At 45.5% G+C, this 22,439-nt stretch overlaps 1 protein-coding gene and 1 long non-coding RNA gene across 2 annotated transcripts in view; one reads left to right on the top strand and one right to left on the bottom strand.

Moving 5' to 3' along the window:
- Positions 1-775: 775 nt before the first annotated feature.
- On the bottom strand, positions 776-14,751 carry LOC143833184 (uncharacterized). Its single transcript, XR_013229549.1, has 3 exons — positions 14,503-14,751; positions 8,319-8,358; positions 776-1,341 (listed from the first exon to the last, which is right to left on the bottom strand). It is a non-coding gene; the product is annotated as an uncharacterized LOC143833184 (long non-coding RNA).
- SMIM36 (small integral membrane protein 36) overlaps positions 7,534-22,439 on the top strand; it is a 40,714-nt gene continuing 25,808 nt past the window's right edge. Inside the window, exon 1 of the mRNA XM_077328697.1 lies at positions 7,534-7,976. Coding sequence (XP_077184812.1) covers positions 7,607-7,888 — 282 coding nt within the window. The 5' untranslated portion in view covers positions 7,534-7,606 and the 3' untranslated portion in view covers positions 7,889-7,976. The remainder of the gene's footprint in view (positions 7,977-22,439) is intronic.

Below are 22,439 nucleotides of genomic sequence, written 5' to 3'. Positions count from 1 at the left end.
TTTAACGGTGCTGGTGACATAGGAGCTCAATCACGTGCATAGTCTTTCGACAATGGTTTTTCATGCTGGTGTGGGGGGGTGGGGGAGTGGCACAAGACAACACCAAACTATTTTGCATCCTCAATGACTTGTTATTGTTATTATGGTTTTGTGGTATAACGCAATTGGGGTAATTAAAAAACAACAACACCAATATGACTTCAGACGGGAGAGGGGCTGGTCAGAGGCAGCAAAATGATGCAGGGAAATGTTTGGCTGTTTTCGTCACATGACAAGTATCGACAGGGGGGAAATGGCTGTCGGAAAGGTTGAAACCCCTGGCTTCAGTGCAGAGGCAAATATGGGGGTTCAAATCGGTGGCAAACAGATAGCAAAATGGGCCAAATGCTTCCAATGCAGACATCGGAAACAGTCTGGGGTGCGATGCCGGAAAAAAAGAAAAAAGCACCAGGAAGCATCCCAACTTGATGGCTGGGTGTGTCCTCAGTGGAGAAGTGGTCCCAGCCTTGTCCAGCCTAGGAGAATCTGCTCCCAGCCTGAGCAAAACAGGTCCAAGGCCCAGCAGAGCAGCAGGGCTGGCCAGCTTGTTTTTCCTCCCTCCTTTGTGGGGGCAGGGCTTTTCCCAGGGCCATTATTATCCTCCCAGTCCACCCCGTGTCTCCTTCACCTGCTCACACAGGGCGGGAGCTAGGGTAGCAATAATAATAATGATAATTATAATGATAATCTTTATTCTTGTCTCCCACCCTTCCTAGTAGCCCAGGGCGGGTGACAGCATGAGTTAAAACAATCAATTTGTTTAAAAAACAGTAAAGTTTGTTAAAACCTTCACATACATTGGATGGAAAAGGCACAAGGCCAGGAGGGCTACCATAAAAGCAGAGACAACCAGCAGGTGGCAGCCCAAGAATTGCTAAATGGGGACACTTCTCGCTAGACCACTTTGGATGAAAAGCACCTCCCTCTTATTGACACGAAAGCCTTCTGATCTTTCCCTTGCGCCACACGGACACGGATGCCCACGCCCCAACTCTGGCATCATCCCAGGCAAGAAGCAGGAAGAGCCATGTAAATTAAGCCCTTGAGCTCTGGCATCATCTGGCTCATGGCATGGGCTGCATAATGCATCCCATTCTTGTGGCTTAAGGACATTTTGTAGAGACACTTTAATGAAATAACATAGTCTCTTGTTTTGAATAGTCTTCTCAGTTGCCAGGGTTTTGCTGGTCCTTCTGCAAGGGTCATCCAATCCAGAGATACGTAAGCCATAGGTCTTCCAGGAACTGTGTAGGAAGCCTGTGGCATTTCTTCATCCCACTCTCAATGTCCCCTTCTCGTTATCTGCCAACACAATCAAATGTTACCCAAGCAGGAATTAAAACCACAAGCAGCTAGAGAGGGCTCCAGAGGAAAAAAAGAGTGAGAAGAAGTCACGTGCATATAATTCACTTGCCTTAACTGCCAGGCGCTTATACCGCTTAGAGGGCATCAGTGCTGCTTTAGTTAAAATATAGTATAGTAAGAGAAGATAAGAGAAGATATTGCAATGAATAGCAATCAGTCTATATCAGCGGTTCTCAACCTTCCTAATGCCACGACCCTTTAATACATTTTCTCATGTTGTGGTGACCCCCAGTATATAAATTGTTTTTTTTTCCCCCTGGGGTTTCTCAGTTCAGTTCTGCCTCTTGTCCCACCATATCTCACTCTTTTCCTCTGCTCCAGACAGACGAACACTCGATCTACACCGCAAGGCTGTTGTGTGGATGGTGTCCCCCTGGCCAAACTGCTTTCCCTGCTGCTACCTCTGTGAACTAATGCTGGGAGCGATCGAGGGCAAAAGAAGAAGGGGACGACAGAGAATGAGGTGGCTGGATGGAGTCACTGAAGCAGTAGGTGCAAACGTAAATGGACTCCGGGGAATGGTAGAGGACAGGAAGGCCTGGAGGATCATTGTCCATGGGGTCGCGATGGGTCGGACATGACTTCACACCTAACAACAACAACACCTCTGTGAAAGGGTCGTTCAACCCCCAAAGAGCCGTTCGACCCCCTCATAGAGCAGAAGAGCAGAAATATGACTGATACTTAATAATCATTTAATTTAGGAGGATTGGTGTAAAGCTGAGGAAAGTCCTGCCCTCTGTTCGCATAGTCTTCTATTGCAGTGGTCCCCAACCCGCGGGCCTCTGCCCAGTGCCGGGCCGCAAAGGCCTTGGCACCGGGCCGCGGCTCCTTCTCCCCGCCCCCCCGCAGTTAAAAACTTCCCAGGCCGCAAGCTTGCGGCCCGGGAAGCTTCTTACTGTGGGAGGGGGGGGAGAGGGAATCAGGGCCACGCCCACACATTGCACATGCGCGGCCGAAATCGCACATGCGTGGCACTTTCGTGCATGCGCGGGCAGCCAGTTTCGCGCATGTGCGGGCGGCCAGCGGGTGGCATGTGCGGGCGGCCAGTTGCCCTGCCGGTCCCCAGCCTCAAAAAGGTTGGGGACCACTGTTCTATTGCACTTCTAGCTGGCTTCCCAAATTGGGGGACCATGTCTGATTTGCATGTAACATTGAGGCTTAAGAGACGAATGTTCAGCAGGGAGGAAAATCAGGAAAATTAGAAGGAAGTATTGCATGCCAGTTTCTTTGCATACCTCAACTAACTTGCATAGTGACAGGAACAGCAACAGTAGTTTCTTGTCCTAGTCATAACCAATGGGGCATCAAGACAAGTGATGGTGGAAAGTGGCATCCAGTCACAGCTTCATTATGGCAACACCACAGGGCAGGCCTTCTCAGCCAGGGTTTCGTGATGGCCCTGGGAGGGTTTCCCAAAGGGGTGGGAATTAATTAATTGTTTATATATATACTAGTTTCAAAGCCCCTTTATAAAAAGGGGTTTTGAAAGGGGGGTTGCCTTGTGCGGCGGTCTGACGCTGCGCGAGGCGCTTCACGCCTCCCGCAGCGTCAGACCGGCAAGGAGGGAATCCCCAGCAGCCGCGCTTCGCGCGACTGCTGGGGGTTCCCTCGGGCGGCGGTCTGACGCTGCGCGAGGCGCTTCGCGCCTCCCGCAGTGTCAGACCGGCAAGGAGGGAATCCCCAGCAGCCGCGCTTCGCGCGACTGCTGGGGGTTCCCTCGGGCGGCGGTCTGACACTGCGCGAGGCGCTTCGCGCCTGCCGATTGGTCCCTCCGATTGTCTGTTGTGAGGAAGGGTCCAACCCGGACCCTTCTCATCACGGACAAAGCCCACCTCTAGGGGGCTTAACGAATTATACAGTCCGTGGCGCCCGTGGCGCCACGGGCTGTTTAAAGATATTTAAGTTTGTTAAACATTTATCGGGTGATATGGTCCTGGGCCATCCAGGTCAGGGTTTATCAAGATATTTTAATGTGCTATCTATTCTTAAGCATTCATAGCTCCAAAGCAATACATGGAGATGTTGCTTTAAAATCAGGACTTTGGAGAGTGAGATGTCCCCCTAGGACAGAGCCTTGAAAAGCAGGTCTCTCTTGCCTGGAGCAGGATGTTAACCAATATTTAATGCCATCTTAACAACACCTCACTGGGAGTAAGCTTCATTGATAAACATGATGCCTAGGAAGTATTGTGTTTGGGGCTCTCTCTCTCTCTCTCTCTCTCTCTCTCTCTCTCTCTCTCTCTCTGTGCCCAGCCTGCACCAGATGCTTGGAGAAAGAAGCAAGAGCTCCCATCAGCTGTGGATGTGGTCAGGGCCAGAGCCAAAAGGCAAAAGCCAAACATTTTTGGTCACAGAATCATGGAACTGGAAGGGACCTCTGGGGCCATCTAGTCCAACCCCCTGCACAACCACCTGCCCACTCGCACTGACCCCAATTTCATGCCCATGTGATCCCCCTGCCTAAAACCAAACATCTCCAGAATCCAGCCTGGCCTGGAGGAAATTCACCTACCATCCAACAGTGGCAATCATCAGTTCTCTAGGTATGCAGGGAAGGGCCACAAGAGACAAACACCGGCACATCCCTTCCTGCCCACCCACTTACAACCTGCCTAAGTTCATAAAATCAGTCCTTATCCTGCTTAGCTCTTGACAAAACCAGTGGATACCGGCTCTGAATTTGTTAAGCATTCTTTGTTTTTAGACTGTATTTATTGAAGTTGGTTTAAATTGTGGGTTTTTTTTTTATAAGCTGCTTTGGAACTCTACTGGGGGAGATAAAATACATTCTATAAGTGAATACATTTATGAATGGTGTCTATAAATAACAAATATAGTGATGGGGAAAAAAGGCAGGGCTTAGCTAGGAACAAAATGAACCTTCCCTGGTAGCAAGCGACCGAAATCAGAGTCTCCAGCGGAATGAAGCCTTCCTCCCCCAGCCAGTTAGCACAGGTTGCCCAAGAAGCCCTCCCACATAAACACACACACCCCTCTGCAAGACTGAAATTCTTTGACTATTCCGCATGCAAAGCAGGTGCTCTGCCTTTGAGCCACACCCCTCCCCTCTGTTGAGAAAGCTGGGGGGGGGGGAGGGGATGTCATCAGGGATGTTTCATTTTCAGAGATACCTCCACTAAGTGAAACCATATCCGTTCACATTGAGACATTTATTTCTGCTGGATCCTTCTTTTCAAACAAAAGTGGGACAATGCATGAATTTTAAATGGATGTTTTGCATGACAACCACAAAGTTCAAAATTCCCAACTCATGTTTCTGGAGACATGACTACCCTAAATATTTTAATTAGTTTCAAACATCTTTAACTACCATTCCTTAATTGTGGGAAGCCTAGATCTATGAAGAGTACGGGGATTCTTCTGAGTCACACTATTATTTATTTTATGCTTCCTTGATACCCTGCTTTTTGGACCCAAACTGACTTGCGTCATTTTCTTTACTTCCATTTTTATACTACTGTAGTACCCAGGATCTTTTTGAAGGAAGCCACAGCTGCTAAACAACATTTAAACAGGTAGATATAAATAATGCTTGCGAGAGTCCTTCAGAATCAAATCTGAATTTCCCTGTGTTCTAACATTTGGTGTGTGTAAAGTGACATCAACTCACAGCCACAACCTATGGTGACCCCAATGGGGTTTTCAAGGTAAGTGAATAAGCAGAGGTGGTTGGCCATCCCATCCAACAATCAGCCTAGCTCAGCTTTCAAGTTCTGATGATATCGGGCTATTCTGTACCATTCCACAATACCATATGCCACAATACCATGTTCTGGTTAGTTTCCTTTAGGCATTTTCCCATCACAGGTAAGAAGGACTAAGGGCATTATGTATGTTAAGGATGTTCAAGTCACTTCTGACTTACGGTGTCCCTATGAGTTAATGACCTCAAAAATGTTCTGTCATTAACAGCAGTGATCAAGTCTTGCAAACCTGAGGGCTTGATTGAGTCAATCCAAGTCATGTTGAGCCTTCCTCTTTTCCTGTTGCTTTCAACTTTTCCTAGCAGTATTGTCTTTTCCAGTGAATCTTCTCTTCTCATAATGTGACCAAAGTATAATAGCCTCAGGGAAAGTTCCCAGCTTCTAGGGAAAGTTCAGGCTAGATTTAATCTAGAACCCACATTTGTCTTGTCTTTTGGGTGGTACATGGTATCCGTAAAATTCTCCCCCAACTCCACATTTCAAAGGAATCTATTTTCTTCCTGTTAGCTTTCTTCATTGTTGTCTTTTCGCACCCATACATAGTAACAGGGATTACTATGGCATGAATTAACTTGATCTTGATCATCAGCAACACATCCTTATACTTAAGGATCTTTTCTAGCTCCTTCATGGCTGTTGTGCTCAATCCCCTTTCTTAGATACATAATTGTGGAATCATAGAGTGGGAAGGGGCCATATAGGCCATCTAGCCCAACCCCCAGTCTCCCTTTGTGTTGATGATGGAGTCAAGTAATAGACAATTTTGAACAATTTCAATTTCTTCATCACCAACCTTAACATTATCTAATTCCCCAGTAGTCATTACTTTTATCTTCTTGATGTTCAGTTGTCATCCTGCCTTGGCACTTTCTGCTTTTACCTTCATCAGTAGTTGTTTCAAGTCTTCACCACCTTCCACCAATAATGAGGTATCACCTTCTTAGCTCAAATAGTTCCCTCTACCAGTTTTCATTCCACTACCTAAATCTACTGCAGATTTTCTTATGACATGGTTTGCAAACAGATTGAAGACGCATGAAAATAGAATGCATCCTTGTCTGAATCCTTTGCCAACTGGAAACCATTTGCCGGTGGCATCAAAACAATCAGATTCTGTGGCATACCCAACTTCCTTTAAAACCAATCACGATCCACACATTCCAAAGCTTTGCTGTGGGACTGGGCTGCCAGCCTCCAGGTGGGGCCTGGAGATCTCTCATTATTACAACTGATCAGTTCCCCTGGAGAAAATGGCTGCATTAGAGGGTGGACTGTTTGGCATTATACCAGGGATGACAGTCCCCAGGTGGGACCTGAGGACTCCCCGGTTTTACAGTTCATCTCAGGTGACAGAGATCAGTTCCCCGGGAGAAAGTGACTGCTTTAGAGGGTGGATTCATTGCGTTATATTCCATGGAGGTTCCTCCCTTCCTCAAATACCGCCCACTCTTGGCTCCGCCTCCAACATCTCCAGCTATTTCCCAACCCAGAGCTAGCATCCCTAGGGACAAAGAAGGATCTAGAACTGCAGAACCACCCGCAAGTGCCATCTCCTTAGCACCAGGAACTGTCTTGCTGGAGCCTACAAGAGAAACCTTTCCACCATTCCCTGAAATCATCACCAGTCCTGTCATGCAGGACTAAAGCCTGACCCTGTAGCTCCCCCCCCCCCCCGAACTCTCTCCTGCTCTTCAGAAACACCAGTGGCAGAAGGCCTGTGCTGAAGTGGCACACAGGAGGCAAAGTTCCAGGCTAGCTGCACACAACACCAGGGTACAGTTAAAGTAGTGGGCAGAGCCACCTCAGGAACTCCAGCTGGTGTCAGCAATACACCTGGGCTCAGTTAGTCAGCTACCTCCCAGCCAGCTGGGGCCTGAATAAGACAGTCTTGCAGGATCACTTGGCCTGCCAGATCCAGTTGTAGATGCTGCCACCTCCAGACACTGATGGTTCTGGAGCCAGACATTGAAAGCTCCTGCCCTCCAGACCCTGCCTGCCCCAGTCCTTGACTGCTCCTGTGCCCCAGACTGCTCTTGTGCCCCGTCCTTGCCTGCTCCTGAACAGACCAGGCCCTGCTCAGTGCCCTCTGCAGAGTAAGTTCAGTCTCTTGGGGAGGAGAGCACAGAACTCTACGCCTCCCAAGGCTGAAGATGGGGGAACAGATCATGTACAATTCTCCTTTATGAAGAAAGATGGATATTGTGCTGCCCTGAAACATTCAAATTTAGTTTCCACTGCTGTTAGCAACATGGTATTAAAAGAAGAAGCTTAAGTTATTAAACTGAGCTGCTTTAGTCATGCAGTTCAGGGGGGAGAAATCCATTGCTACTGGAGTGCAGGGGATTAAAGTATTTTTACCACAAAGCCAACACATCTATTCTATCAGTTAGCTACAGCTCACAAGTGCATGTGTGTATGTATATAGCTATATACAGCTTCATGCCTTGAGATTCAGCTAAATATTATGGGAGCCAATGGATATTTTGGAAATTGACCCAGTTACCTTGAATTTGGTCATCCTTGTAGTTAGCTATGTCATCCTGCTTTTGGTTTTCCTAATTTCTTGTGTGCTGTATGACTGCAGGGGGAAAGATCCCAGCAAAGAATATGCTCCGGAGACCCCAACAGAACCTCAGCCTCCAATCCGTCTCGTGGTGATGCAGCAAGGGAATTCAGGACCCTGCTGGAGTAAAGGACTTGTCCACGCTTATGAAAATTCTTCAGGCCCACCAGGGAAAAGGACTACAGTTGTTTAAGAAGGCCTTCCGTTGCACCTGGTTTCTAGTCGAGGATTGTCTTGTCCATCATGTTTACATCCTGTTTGCATGTGGATAACACAGCAAGGTAAGCTGAACTTGGCAGTTTGTGTTACGGAGCAGGTGGCCTCCTCCTCCTCCTAAGTAATATTTCAGTGCCTTATGATGTTGTGTTCAGGACTGGGCCCTAGTCCCCACCTAACCCAAATTCAGCGTATTATTTCCACATATGGCAGCTGTCATTGGCTGTTGCAGAAATGCCTGGTGTGTGTTGGGGGGGGGGGGAGGCGACCCTGAAAGCAGTACTAGAAGAAGGAAGCGTCGCTGTCAGAATAGGCTATTGATTCATGGAGGAAATTGGAAATTAAGATTGTTAGACACAGGCAAAGGATCTGAAAGAAGTGAATAGAAAACAGTTGCTACAACCTACTTGGTCTGTTGGCTGCCGTCCATCACTATTGATCTGATAACTGCCAAGAGAAGAGGCGGGAAATAATTATTGATCATAATGGATGAGGATGTTAAATCCTGTAATAGGCTAAGGAGTGTGCGACAAGAGCAGCCAAGCAAAGGGACTCAGTGCTCTCTCCAGACCGATTCTCTCTGTAGTGTTTTTCATTCCCTGGCTGACGTTTTCAGTGCAATATAAAAGGCAGGAAACAGTATCCCAAAAAGGCATTCTTTCACACTCACCTGTCTTCAAGTAATAGGCATTTTAGGACAGCCTTCACAGGATGAATTTTCTTCTGCTTATGAGCTGCTCAGGCACAAACTGAGTGGGTTCCAGATCCCATCACTCTTGATACCCTAAAGTAGCTCCCCAGTTCAATACCTGTTGCTTTCCCCCTTATCACAGGCAGAGAGTTGCTAGGTAAAATTATGCCCGGGATTGCATCCCAGGAACTAACCTCCCATTTGTATTTTAAACTTGCTTCCCCCAAACACCATCAAACCCTAAAAGGAGAATGCGACTGACTCAAAACAGTTTCATGCTGCATGGGATCTGGTACAGCTGCTGGCCGTCTAGTCTGCACAACTCATGTTTCTCCCTCCCAACTTCCCCAGTTGGTCGGATGGGCTAAATTGCATCATCAGAGAGAGGACCTAGTACAGTTTTATGCTCCTACCATTCCTCCAATGAAGTCAGGGGGTTGTACTTGATTTCTCCCTACCACAAAATATCTGGTCTTTCTCTTCATGAGCAACTCCTAGTTGGGAATGTTGGTTTAGGCTTGGAGTAGCCAGGGAATTGACAATGCAGTATATCAAGTAATCTAACTTTATCTCCATGACAACCCTGTGAAGTCACCTCAGCTAGGGCTTTGAGAAGCAGGAGTGAGTCTTTCATTATCTGCTCTATACAAATTTGTACCATATTTTCAAAAAGTCATAAACTGACGTTATCATAGTCATGGGCATGTAGCACTGGCTAGATCCCTCAAATGCCCGTAAAATGTATCTATCCACCCTATGCATATGGCAGCTACCAAAAACGCTGCCTGTATCCTGTTCCCATCCTCTCTCTCTTCTGACATCATTATGCTGTATGAGATAAACTCACATCCTGTTAGTATCATCCTACAAAAAGAAACTCCCTGACCATTAAAGGGAACACCTAATTTCAAGAATGCCGTTTTCTATGGTAGCCCCAACTCTTCTATATTGTCTAGTTCTGCCCACGTGGGCCGAGTAGTCAACTGTTGCCGAATAAAGATAAGGAACGGTTTTGCTCAATAAGCAACCCAAATCATTTATTGTCTTAGAAAGAATTGTTCATCAATTGCCTGAGTCAAGGAGTATATTTATACGTTTCATAACATATAAAAATAATATCATAACATATAAAATATAAATATAAGTTTGTTCCATGTATCCCCCCATGATGTATGTAAACCGCCCTGAACCATATGGAAGTGTGGTATAGAAATCAGAGAGAGAGAGAGAGAGAGAACAATATGACCAATACTGAAACGCTTTCCTAATGAATGGTTCCAGGGGCTATGCCAAGAATCCACAACCAGCTGTGATTAACAAATTTGTTGTTTTCATTTGATTCACCTGTACTTTCAACTGAAGCTGGAAAACCCCCAGATAACAGAGAGTGCAAGGCTTCCTTGTTTTATATATATCTATCTTCAATATTAACGAACATGACAAGGACAGGGCCCAGTTCAGGTGCCAACCAGACAAAATGTATTGTGACAAAACTATCTTAAATAGCTCTAGAATTGCTTTCCTCCTCCCTAAACTCTAATTAGAGTAGTGGGAGATGTAAGCCAAAATATCTCGGGGAAAGGATTGCAGGCCAGTGAGAACGAATCACATTGTAACAGCAAATGCTGGCAGGGGCTCATGGGAATTGTAGTCCATGGACATCTGGAGGACCACAGGTTGACTACCCCTGCTTTAGACAAAGGTCAATAGACCACTTATCTGAAAAAGAAGGAATTTGTTTCTCACACATATCTCATAGAAGAGGCTAGAAGTCATCCTGTCCATGAATTCACTTACCCTGCAAGCACTACCTCTGCCCCGAGGTTTATTAGGGCAAATTGTGCTGACCCCAGAGTGAAGGAAAGGCAACTATCTCCCTCTCTTTCTTCCTATATATCTTTCATATGTTCCCAGGATAAACATATTATACTAGCCTAGCTAGTGTGGTATTCTGGATGTCTCTGGTAAAACCTGATTCAGATATAAGTGTATAACAAAGAAGTCTCAGACATCTCTAGTTATCTTGCCTATATGAGATCCTTACTCTCCTGGGCAAGACATATACCTCAACAAAAACGGCATAGGTAAAGGTATCCCCTGTGCAAGCACCGAGTCATGTCTGACCCTTGGGGTGACGCCCTCTAGCGTTTTCTTGGCAGACTCAATACGGGGTGGTTTGCCAGTGCCTTCCCCAGTCATTACCGTTTACCCCCCAGCAAGCTGGGTACTCATTTTACCGACCTCGGAAGGATGGAAGGCTGAGTCAACCTTGAGCCGGCTGCTGGGATTGAACTCCCAGCCTCATGGGCAAAGCTGTCAGGCAGCTGCCTTACCACTCTGCGCCACAAGAGGCTCTTAAAAAAACGGCATACAAGTAAAAATACTAGAGAATCCTTGCTGCCCTTTTATATTTTCATTCAAACATCTTTAACATGAACTAGCCTGAAATGCTGTCCATTAATGTTTACATAGATAATGAAATGAGGACAATTATCTAAGCCTGTTAAAAGGTTAATAGTAAGCAGGTCTCAAGCAACTAGCCCCCTCTAAGAAGGGGCCCATATTTATAGTTTTTCAAAAACATCTTCCAACAATAACTGTCCCTCGTGATAGGGGCTCGCATTCTTGGCTAACTCGTTATATTGTAAAGTCATACAGCAGCGGTTGTCAAATTGTGGCTTTTCAGATATAGATGGACGACAATTATCAAGAACCCAGCTGGCAGGGACTCATGGTAATTGTAGTCCATGGCCATCTGGGGAGCCACAATTTGGCTACCTCGTCCTATGGCATACAATGTGATCTTTAAGAAAGATACCTTATGCTGTTTGGTTGAACAGATTTCTATATTTTGTAATCCATCTTGAGTCTCAGGAAGAAAGTACCTTATTTACATGAGGTAAATAAATTAATAAATATTATTTATTACTATATAACTTCCAAAAATTCAGGTTGGTTGGTTGACAGATTGATTGACTGACTGATTGCATTTTTATACTTTTGCGGCTCAGGGCAGTTCACAATATAGTCTGATATACATGCTCTGATAGAATGTAAAATACAATGTGCTCCAAAGTTAGCCTCAGTAAATTGCATCAATATTATTGAACATTTAAGCTGCGAAACCATTTAAAACATTTAACCATAACTTAACAGATTGGCTGGACTGCAGACTGCCTTATTATTGTTGTTGTTGTTGTTGTTGTTGTTGTTGTTGTTGTTGTTGTTGTTATTTTAGATTTATTTCCCACCTCTCCTGACAGGCTCGAGGCGGGTCACAACAACTAACCCCATTAAAATTCCCATTAAAACATCAATCTACTAACATGACGGCTAAAAATCCCATCCCTCCCCCAGTTATTAAAGAGGTGAAGAGGAAAGGATTGGGGAGTAGCGTACACTCCAACTCCTAGGGGGGGAGCGATGTCCCTGATTTGCTGACCCCAGCCTCAACCATAGACCTGGTGGAAGAGCTCCGTTTTACAGGCCCTACGGAAAGCTGACAAATCCTGCAGGGCCCGCAGATCACCCGGGAGCTCATTCCACCAGGTAGGCAATGCAGCTGCCTCAGCACCGGCTGGATGTGGGCCCTCCAAGATGTTCCAGTGAGGACCCTGGCAGCTGCATTTTGCACCAGTTGTAGTTTCCGGGTCAGGGACAAGGGTAGGCCTGCGTAGAGCAAGTTACAGAAATCTATTCTGGAGGTGACTGTCACATGGATCACTGTGGCCAAGTGGTCAGGGGACAGGTAGGGCTTAACTCCCCATTTGGCGTGTTTAGATGAGGGATCAGGGCAGCCTTAAATATGGCCTGCAAAGTATCCTCAAGACTAGCAACTGTCCCCTTTCATTTCTGGCTAGATCTATGACAATACATTGTTGGGCTATAGAGCTACACCTGGTTCAAATCCTTACTTGTCTCTTAGCCTAGCCTACCTCACAGTGCTGTAGTGTGGATAAATTGACTGATGTCCGTCTAAATTCCTTGGAAAGAGAGTGGAATAAAAGTGTAAATAAATATGCTTAACTTTTCAAGGCATGGCATGACAGTTAGTAGATCTGCATCTGAGACAAAGTTAGCAGTTCTCTTTGTAGGTGAAAATAGTGAAAAGCCATCTCTGCCACTATCAATCTTGGTACACAAGCTTGGAGAACAGGTGAGATACCAGATAATTGGAGGTGGGCAAATGTTCCCATCTTCAAGAAAGGGAAAAAGGAGGATCCGAGTAACTATCTACCCGTCAGCTTGACATCTGTAGGTGGTAAAATTTTGGGACAAATCATCAAACAGTCGGTCCTTGAGCAACTGGAACAGAGAGCTGTCATTTCTAAGACTCAGCACGGGTTTCACAAGAACAAGTCATGTCAGACCAACCTTATCCCTTTTTTCAAGAAACTGACTACCTTGCTGTATCAGGGGAATGCTGTGGACATAGTTTATCTGGATTTCAGTAAAGCTTTTGATAAGGTTCCATATGATATTCTTGTTGACAAATTGGTAAAATGCGGTATGGATCCTAATTCTGTCAGGTGGATCGATAAAGTGGAGAGCCCCAGAGGTCTGTCCTGGGGCCTTTGTTTTTCAACATATTTATAAATGATTTGGTTGAAGGATTAGAGAGAGTACTTATTAAATTTGCAGCCAATACTAAACTGGGAGGGGTAGCAAACATAACAGAAGACACAATCAGAATACACGATGATCGTGATAGGCTCAAGAAGTAGGCTATGATTCTATGATTCATCTTGTAGTAACCTGAGAGCTTGAGTCTTAGTGATCAGAGTGGGGTGAATTCCATTAATGAGGGAAAATCTAGTCCGTTCCAAGTTGCAAGACATGCGCATCATCTTTACTTTGGTTCTGATTGGATTTGCTACTGAAACTGGGTTTGTTTGTTTGTTTGTTTGTTTCCCATTGCTGCTGGTTTGACTCCCTTTGCTTGAGACATCTGAGCAAATGTTTTTGATTTCAGTGTTCTTGACAATATATTTGAGTGGTTGTCAAATGATGTAGTGGGACTCCTTAAGTTATGGAACCCCAGAAAGGGAACACAGATTTCCAAGGAAGGCTAGGACCTTGAAGCTAGTGTTGCCTTAGCAAATAGCGGAAAAAATTGAGGGCAGTGCCAGGGGAGGGTGGGATTTAGGGAGGATATGATGTCACTTTTTAATGACACTCTAGACATTAATCTCTATGGTAAAGACCACAGAAATATGGGGAAATTCTAATAGAGTGACACTATGGAGGCTATTTACTGGCCATTTTTCTCTCAGTCCTTGGTTTCTTGAGGATAGTAATTTATCTGCTGTGGACAAGCAAATGGCAGGCCTCCCAGAGACATGGGCTGTTTTCCTGCCCATACAAGCCAAGATATGGATGGGATGAATGCTGTTGGCAGAAACTGTTACTGATTAACACTGGATTTGTAAGGATGACATCCGCTTTAGAAAAAAGGAAACCTAAAAACGGATGCTGTTTTGTTCTAGTTGTAGTTTCTTGTATGTGGATTTAGAGTGTTGTGCCATCTCAGATGTCCTGTTTTATTCTCTCTCTCTCGCCATTGTTGGGTTAGTGCCCTCTCCACAGATCTTTGCAAACAGTAGCAGGATATATATGCATGTGACTTCATGCAAGGATTTCTGTTTTCCTCACATATGGTTAATACTGATTTGGGAGGCGTGCACAAGAAGAAGCCCGCACTCAACACATGGAAACACAGAGGTAGGACTTGCCTTTGAGAATGATTGAAAAGGCTGATCTTTTGCACATAGTTATTCTTTCCTCCTCCTTCTACTCAGCCAAGCGGGCGCCAGCAGAACAACCCAAGGCAGAGCAAAATCACGTAACACATAACTGCTCAGCACACCTTGCCTTGAGCAGCTTCAGGACAAACATCCTACCTGTCTAGGTAATGGGAGGTACAGGCACCGACATGAAAGATGTTTTGCAGGGACATGGGAAGCTGTCTGTCTCCTCCATTTTTGATGATCTTATCTTGCTGTAGACATGCAAGCGAGAGCTGTGATCTGTTCAAACCCCAATTTCATGAGCCAGTTCACTGAACTTTGCCCTGACACATTGCAGTGCAGGTAGCAAAAGGTCACTAAGATACTCTGCTTTACTCTTGGGTCCCTAACAACCAATTGATAATAAGCAGGTACATACTAGTATTTACAAGCCACAGACCTGAAGAATTTTTGTGCCCCCCCCCCTCCCCAGGCATTAGAAAAGTAGTGTAATGATGTTGAGGGAAAGTGCTTTACCTACATTACAGGCTCCCTGCTTTATTTTAAAAGATGGACCATGAGGTTTTAAGGGCCACCTGTGCCACAGTAGCAGGGCACTGATATACTCATGGAATTCCTAGCCAAGAATTTAGGGGTGATCTTTGATGCTTCCCTTTCCATGGAGGCTCAGGTCATAAATATAGCCAAGCTGGCATTTTTCCACCTACGCCAAGTGAGGCTACTGGCACCTTACCTTGCTCCAGAATACCTAGTCACTGTGATCTGTGTGACAGTCACCTCCAGACTAGATTTCTGTGAGAGCCAGTTTGTGAAAGCCAGTTTGGTGTAGTGGTTAGGAGTGCGGACTTCTAATCTGGCATGCTGGATTAAATTCTGCACTCCCCCACATGCAGCCAGCTGGGTGACCTTGGGCTTGTCACAGTGCTGATAAAACTGTTCTGACCGAGCAGTGGTATCAGGGCTCTCTCAGTCTGACCCACCTCTCAGGGTGTCTGTTGTGGAGATCAGGCAGGCAAAACACAGTCCCATTTGTGTTTTCTGGCTGTGGGGAATGAACAGGTAAGGGGGGGGGCATGTGATGAAGCAACCCTCTCCCAATCAGCTAGGCATCCATGCTCTTTGTTTTTAAGCCTATTGTTTACACACAATCACTCTTTGGGGTCCAGTCACCATGTCCAGCCTCTCACAAATCTACCAGAACATAAATAGAGACCAAAACAACACAAATCCCAAAAGGGGGGGAGATGCTTTATCGTTGTGGTATTTCTTCATAGCAATGCCGAAGCGTTAATTTGTAATTAAAAATGCTTTAACATTGTTGCATTATTGCATAGCAGCACAGAACTGCACTTTAAAAATTAATTTTGGGGCTCAAGAGAATGAAAGTTGGATTCCCTAAGACAACTGCTGTGCTGTGATTGGTGGCTTGCTGTGATTGACAAGCCAAGGAATGGGGACCAGAAGTTCAACTTGTTTTCCTTTGCTGCCTCATTGGGAGGCAAAAAGCTGTGATGAGGCAGCGGGAAAACATGGGAGGGGTCTCCGATCAGGAAGCTTGCAAATGCACGACTTACAACTGTGTGTTTGCAAGCAGTAGGCAGCGTGAGTTTTGTGCCTCTGTGCAGAATTGATCCAAAACAGCAGAGTTAGATACTGTTCTTTGCTGTACTATGCCTTTCTGACACCCCTAGTGGCTTCAGTCTGAACTGCATCAACATGATTCAGGGGCCCTCCAGCTGACTTGTGTTCCCTGAATTTTGTCCCCCCAGCCCCCCACCTTTTCAGCAGACATAGTATTAAATGCTCACCCAGTAGTGCTAAGTGCCCACTCTGTTTTTTCCACCACTAAAGTGCCATGCCATTTGCTCTAAGTCTGCATGGCAGAGCTCTGGGAGTATTCCTCATTACCATGTATAGGTGTGAAAGTTGAACAATCAAGGAAATGATCAGGAAGAAAACTGATTTATTTGAAATGTGACATAGTTGGGAAGTTTTACAAATACCATGGCCTGCCAAGACAAGTGGGTTCTAGATCAAATCAAGCCCAAGCTCTCATTAAACTGAGGCTATTGTACTTTGGTCATATAATGAGAAGACAAGAGCCAATGGAAAAGACCGAAATACCAGGAAAAGTTGAAAGCAGCAGGGAAAGAGGAAGACCAGACATGCGAGGGAGTGACTCAATAAAGGGTGCCATGGCCCTTGGCTTGTAGAACCTGAGCAAGTCGGCCAATGGCAGGACATTTTGGAGGTTGTCAGTTCATGGGTGAGTCATAAGTCAAAGGTGATTTGAAAGCCCCTAACACACATGCACAACTCTGGGATATGGCAGTGTAATGGCTAGCTGGCTCTCTTAGTGTTCTCTCCCCCACCCAGGAGAACACCAGAAATGCATCCGAATATCTTCTAGTTGGGGGATTTTACATAACAGCAGTAGGTATTTATTTATCTGGAATATGTAGAATCAACTTTGTCAGAGAATTGTATCACAAATTTTGGTCCGTATTGGTCCGTAGCCCCTGATGTGAACTGCTATTTAATTATTCAGCATCATACAGTGCAATCCGAAACAGAGTTAGACCTTTCTAAACCCAAAGAATTCAAGGGGTTTAGAAGGATGCAACTCCTGTTGAGATTACACTGAAAGTTGTGCCTCTATTTCTGGACTACATCCATCTATGCTCCTACTCTCCTACTCTTACAAATGGGAACCGGTTTTACCACATGATGTAGAGGAGGTGCTGATTCTACATGATGTAGAATACTAGAGTCAGGAATCAACATCAAGAGAAGGTCTTGGCCTTTGTGCCTTGTTGTTGATTCTCCAGAGGAACTGGTTGACCACTGTGTGAAACCAGGGTGCTAGACTGGATGGAACTCTAGTCTGATCCGGCAGGATAATAATGTTCTTATATTGCCAAAGTTGAGGAAGAAGAAGAATAGTTGGTTTTTATAGCCTGCCTTTCACTACCTGAAGGAGTCTCAAAGCAGCTTACAACTGCCTTCCCTTGCACTCCCCACAACAGATACCCTGTGAGGTAGGTGAGGCTGAGAGTGCTCTGACAGGATTGCTTGATCAGAACAGCACTATCAGGACTATGATCAATCCAAGGTCACCCAGCTGGCTGCATGTGGAAGAGTGAGGAATCAAACCTGGCTCACCAGATTAGAAGCCATGATATTTGGTGTAGTGGTTAGGAATGCTGACTTCTAATCTGGCACGCCGGGTTTGATTCTGCACTCCCCCACATGCAGCCAGCTGGATGACCTTGGGCTTGCCACAGCATTGATAAAGCTGTTCTGACTAAGCAGTGATATCAAGGCTCAGTCTTACTCACCTCACAGGGTGTCTGTTGTGGGGAGAGGAAAGGGAAGGCGACTGTAAGCTGCTTTGAGACTCCTTTGGGGAGAGAAAAGCGGCATATAAGAACCAACTTTTTTCTTTCTTTTGCTTTGCTTTTCTTAACCACTACACTGCACTGGCTCTGTGTACTGAATTTCCAAATCTTTTACTATGACCCTAACTGTGTACTGAATTTCCAAATCTTTTACTATGGCCCTAACTGTGTACTGAACTTCCAAATCTTTTACTATGACCCTAACTGTGTACTGAATTTCCAAATCTTTTACTATGACCCTGTGTACTGAACTTCCAAATCTTTTACTATGACCCTAACTGTGTACTGAATTTCCAAATCTTTTACTATGACCCTTACTGTGTACTGAACTTCCAAATCTTTTACTATGACCCTAACTGTGTACTGAATTTCCAAATATTTTACCATGTGGTGTTGGTGAGCATTCATGACAGCTAAATATTAAAATGCGCTTTTTGTGTTGCAAGGAATATGCACTGAGGAAGCATTTCAAAGGACATTTGGCAGGATGTTCCACTAGATGTCAAGGAAATGCAGTCCTAACCTGTGCAATCCTAAACAGACTTACACTCTTCTAAGCCCATTGAAGTCAATGGGTTTAGAGGAGTGCAGCTCTCCTTCACACTGCACTGATAATCAGTATTGCACAATGACTCTCTGGTACGTCGAATATCAGATTTTGTCCATCAACAGTTCAAAGTTCTGCTTTTATTACAGTCCTGATCTTTGCTTTGTGGCTGGCACAGTCAGACAGACTAATACTCCATTACATCACAGACTCCCCACTTCCCCAGCCAAGATGGATTATGTACACTGAAAGTGAAATATGCTGCAGTGGGTAGGTAAGGAGTGTTTTGTTTCAATTTATTATGTGAAATATAGATGGTATTTTGCGTGGTCTGATATTTTGTGCGGTATTTTGTGCGGACTTCAGCTAGGGTTGCAAACTATCAGATAATCTGCCTACTTGTAATGGCAGAATTTAACATTTAGAGACAATCCCTTGTAGTTTACAGTGTTATGGAACTTCTAATTAGTGAACTTGCTCTAAAATCATACGACTTTATTTTCTTCTAGATCTGGTCTTAGAGAGTCCTCTGGGTTTCCAGGTGGACTGGACGGAAATGTCCTGTCCCTCTAATAGAGGTTTGACGAGCGGACATGGGCTACTGAGATTTTCATAGCATTTCCATTACATTTCCTGAAAAATGCTTGCAGATCAAACTGATATTAAAAGAGTAACTAGAATGTTCACAAGTTGAACAAATGCTGAGCCCAGGGGCACCTTTAAGACCAACATGATTTTATTTGAGGGATGAGCTTTCATATTCACCCAGATACAATGTTATGGAGGAAGTGTGTGTGCACGTGAAAGCTCATCCCATGAATAAAACCTTGTTGGTCTTAAACGTGCTCCTGGGCTCAACATTAGTTCTGCTGCTTCAGATCAACACAGCTACCCGCTTGAATCTGTTTAAAAGTTGGCACCCTAGGCTGCACAAGATGTCTTCATTTATGTTCATAAATTAAAATATTGTTTGAAGCCGTTCCAGTACTCTGTATCTGTGAATGCAGAAACATTACACTTGTCCTCCCTGTGCATTTTTAGCCTTGGCTCAGTCTTTTCTTGAATAAACCTGGCATTTCAAACTGGGAGTTTTTAAAAGTACTGACCTAGGAGATTCCGTGAATATATTGATCTCTGACTCACCGAAACTCTCCTTGCTGTTCCCCTGATTAGGTAGAACCCAGTATAGTTCTGGGCATTGAGTCAACCTCAGCATTGACATCTGACTAGGTAATTTTAATGACATGCTGACAATACCACCATCACATCTGTATCCTTTAGAGCCAGTTTGGTGTAGTGGTTAGGAGTAAAGGTAAAGGTATCCCCAGTGCAAGCACCGAGTCATGTCTGACCCTTGGGGTGACGCCCTAGAAGTCATCCTGTCCATGAATTCACTTACCCTGCAAGCACTACCTCTGCCCCGAGGTTTATTAGGGCAAATTGTGCTGACCCCAGAGTGAAGGAAAGGCAACTATCTCCCTCTCTTTCTTCCTATATATCTTTCATATGTTCCCAGGATAAACATATTATACTAGCCTAGCCAGTGTGGTATTCTGGATGTCTCTGGTAAAACCTGATTCAGATATAAGTGTATAACAAAGAAGTCTCAGACATCTCTAGTTATCTTGCCTATATGAGATCCTTACTCTCCTGGGCAAGACATATACCTCAACAAAAACGGCATAGGTAAAGGTAAAGGTAAAGGTATCCCCTGTGCAAGCACCGAGTCATGTCTGACCCTTGGGGTGACGCCCTCTAGCGTTTTCTTGGCAGACTCAATACGGGGTGGTTTGCCAGTACCTTCCCCAGTCATTACCGTTTACCCCCCAGCAAGCTGGGTACTCATTTTACCGACCTTGGAAGGATGGAAGGCTGAGTCAACCTTGAGCCGGCTGCTGGGATCGAACTCCCAGCCTCATGGGAAGAGCTTCAGACTGCACGTCTGCTGCCTTACCACTCTGCGCCACAAGACGCTTAGTATGGTAGTGGTTAGGAGTGCGGACTTCTAATCGCAGCTAGCTGGGTGACCTTGGGCTCGCCACAGCACTGATAAAGCTATTCTGACTGAGCAGGAATATTAGGGCTCTCTCAGCCTCACCCACCTCACAGGGTGTCTGTTGTGGAGAAAGGAAAGAGGAGGCGACTGCGCGCGGCTGCCGGGGACTCCCTTGCCTAGCGACAACGGAGCCCCGCACTAGCCCGCCCGCAGTCGAAGATGGCTGTCCACTACAAGGAGCCGCCGCCGCCGAACACAGCAACAGGCCGCCTGGGAGCCGCCGCCTGAAGCCGCGGCCTCCCTTCTCCATTCCTTTCTCGGCCCGCCGCCAAAACAAGGACGCTCCGCCGCCGCCACCCGCACTCAACAACGCGTCCTCTTTCAGGTGCACTTCCTTCCCGTGCACTGCCCTCCCCTGTCCCTCCCTCTGTTCCCACCTTCTAGCGCCCATTGTATTTTTTATACAATGGGCTTTTTTCCTAGTTTCCCATAATTCTATATCCCTGTATATAACTTTAAAGTTGTCTAGGAGCTTTCACCAAAGTCAAGTGAGCCACAGACCTAGTTGTTTTGCTAGTGAATTGCAGGTAGTCAGTCCAATCTGGAGGAATAGCAGGTTACAATACACAGGGCTGCCACTGAAAATGGCAGGTATGTGTCAAGTCTTTCCTTGTCCATAATCTGTGGTAAACTGAATGATGTTAGGAGTCAAATATGGGTAGACTTTACTACCTGCTATGGAGAGGGTGGTGAGCCTAAACAAGTCTCCCATTTTCATCTTTATCATCGCTAGGGTTACTTAAAAACTTCTTCACTCAAATCTTTCTGTAGATTTTTAAAATCCATATCAGTTTATGAAACAGCACCCCCGTGTTAGCAATCAGCTATTCTTCCGTTTTCAATGTTTGGACCTTATTTATGGTGCTGTAGCTTTGTGGTTTGTACTAGAAATATTCTGGAACTTATACACACAGATTTTACTACAGACTTTAGTTCATCATATTTGATTGTCTTTTCCTCATCCAGTTTAAGCAGGGTATTCAAATGTTTGTGGGCCTGTGAACATTCCATCTTGATATAATCAATATTTGCCCAGGATCTTGCACCCTTCGGTTACCTTGTGTCAGAGCACCAGGGGTTAGGACAAGCCCAGGGTGCAAGGGACCAAAAACAAACACTAGTCTACTTTTCAGAGGAGTCCACTCTAAGGACAAGAACAGTGGCCAGAGAATCTCCAATGTGTAAGCATAGAGAGCTCTCGGTTCTGTCTAGTAGGTCTCTTCAGCTAATAAGGTATCCAGATTAAGGAAGCAACTAGGGCTGCCAGGTCTCCCCTGGCCAGTGGAGGTAAGGTTGCAAGATCCAGGTTGGGAAACTCCTGGAGATTATGGGGTGGAGCTGTGGAAGACTTCCGTGGGGTAGAATACCACCCTCCAAATCATCTGTTTTTCTCTAGGGGAACTGATCTCTTTACTTTGGAGATGAGCTCAGGGGATCACCAGGTCCTTTGGCAACCATAGAAGCAATGTATAAACCAGTGGCCCTCCAGTTGTTCATGGACTACAATTCCCATGAGCCCCTGCCAGCATTCGCTCATGGGAATTGTAGTACACGAACATCTGGAGGACCACAGGTTGACTACCCCTGGTATAAACTATGGGGTCTGAGTTACACTGGTTGGAACAGCTGTCATATGCTTAGACCTAGTACCAGTCACAAAAGCAGCACAAAGAAGCCAGTCACATTCAAGATCGGGTGTTTTCACCTACTCTGGGAACTCCCCAGGATATGTAGAAAAACAGGACTTTGTAAACAAACCCTCCCTGAGGAAAACCCTTTAAAAGGGGTGTGTTTTAAGAAGGACACAGTATTGAGCAGCCGAGGGGGAAAAAAAAGGGAGGATTGACCTGTTAAGGCCCCTGAGGGGAATCCTGAAAGGGGAGATTTGGAAGGGAAGATTCAAATGATTCCCACCATCCACCACTCCTTGTGTGTTCCCAGTGTGGAATTCTACCTTCAGCTAATTATAATTTCCTCATTCTGATCGGCACTGCTGCTTATCATCTTCCCCCCCCTCCCCCCACTTCATGGGCCTTACTATGGAAGCCAGACCTCCCTCTACCAGTAGGGACAGGGTCCCTCTCTGCCA

This window comes from Paroedura picta, chromosome 3 (genome assembly GCF_049243985.1).
Source record: "Paroedura picta isolate Pp20150507F chromosome 3, Ppicta_v3.0, whole genome shotgun sequence".
In the NCBI taxonomy this organism is placed as follows: Eukaryota; Metazoa; Chordata; class Lepidosauria; order Squamata; family Gekkonidae; genus Paroedura; species Paroedura picta.
The sequence above is the reverse complement of the archived record's forward strand: the minus strand, read 5'-3'. Positions and strand labels throughout refer to the sequence as shown.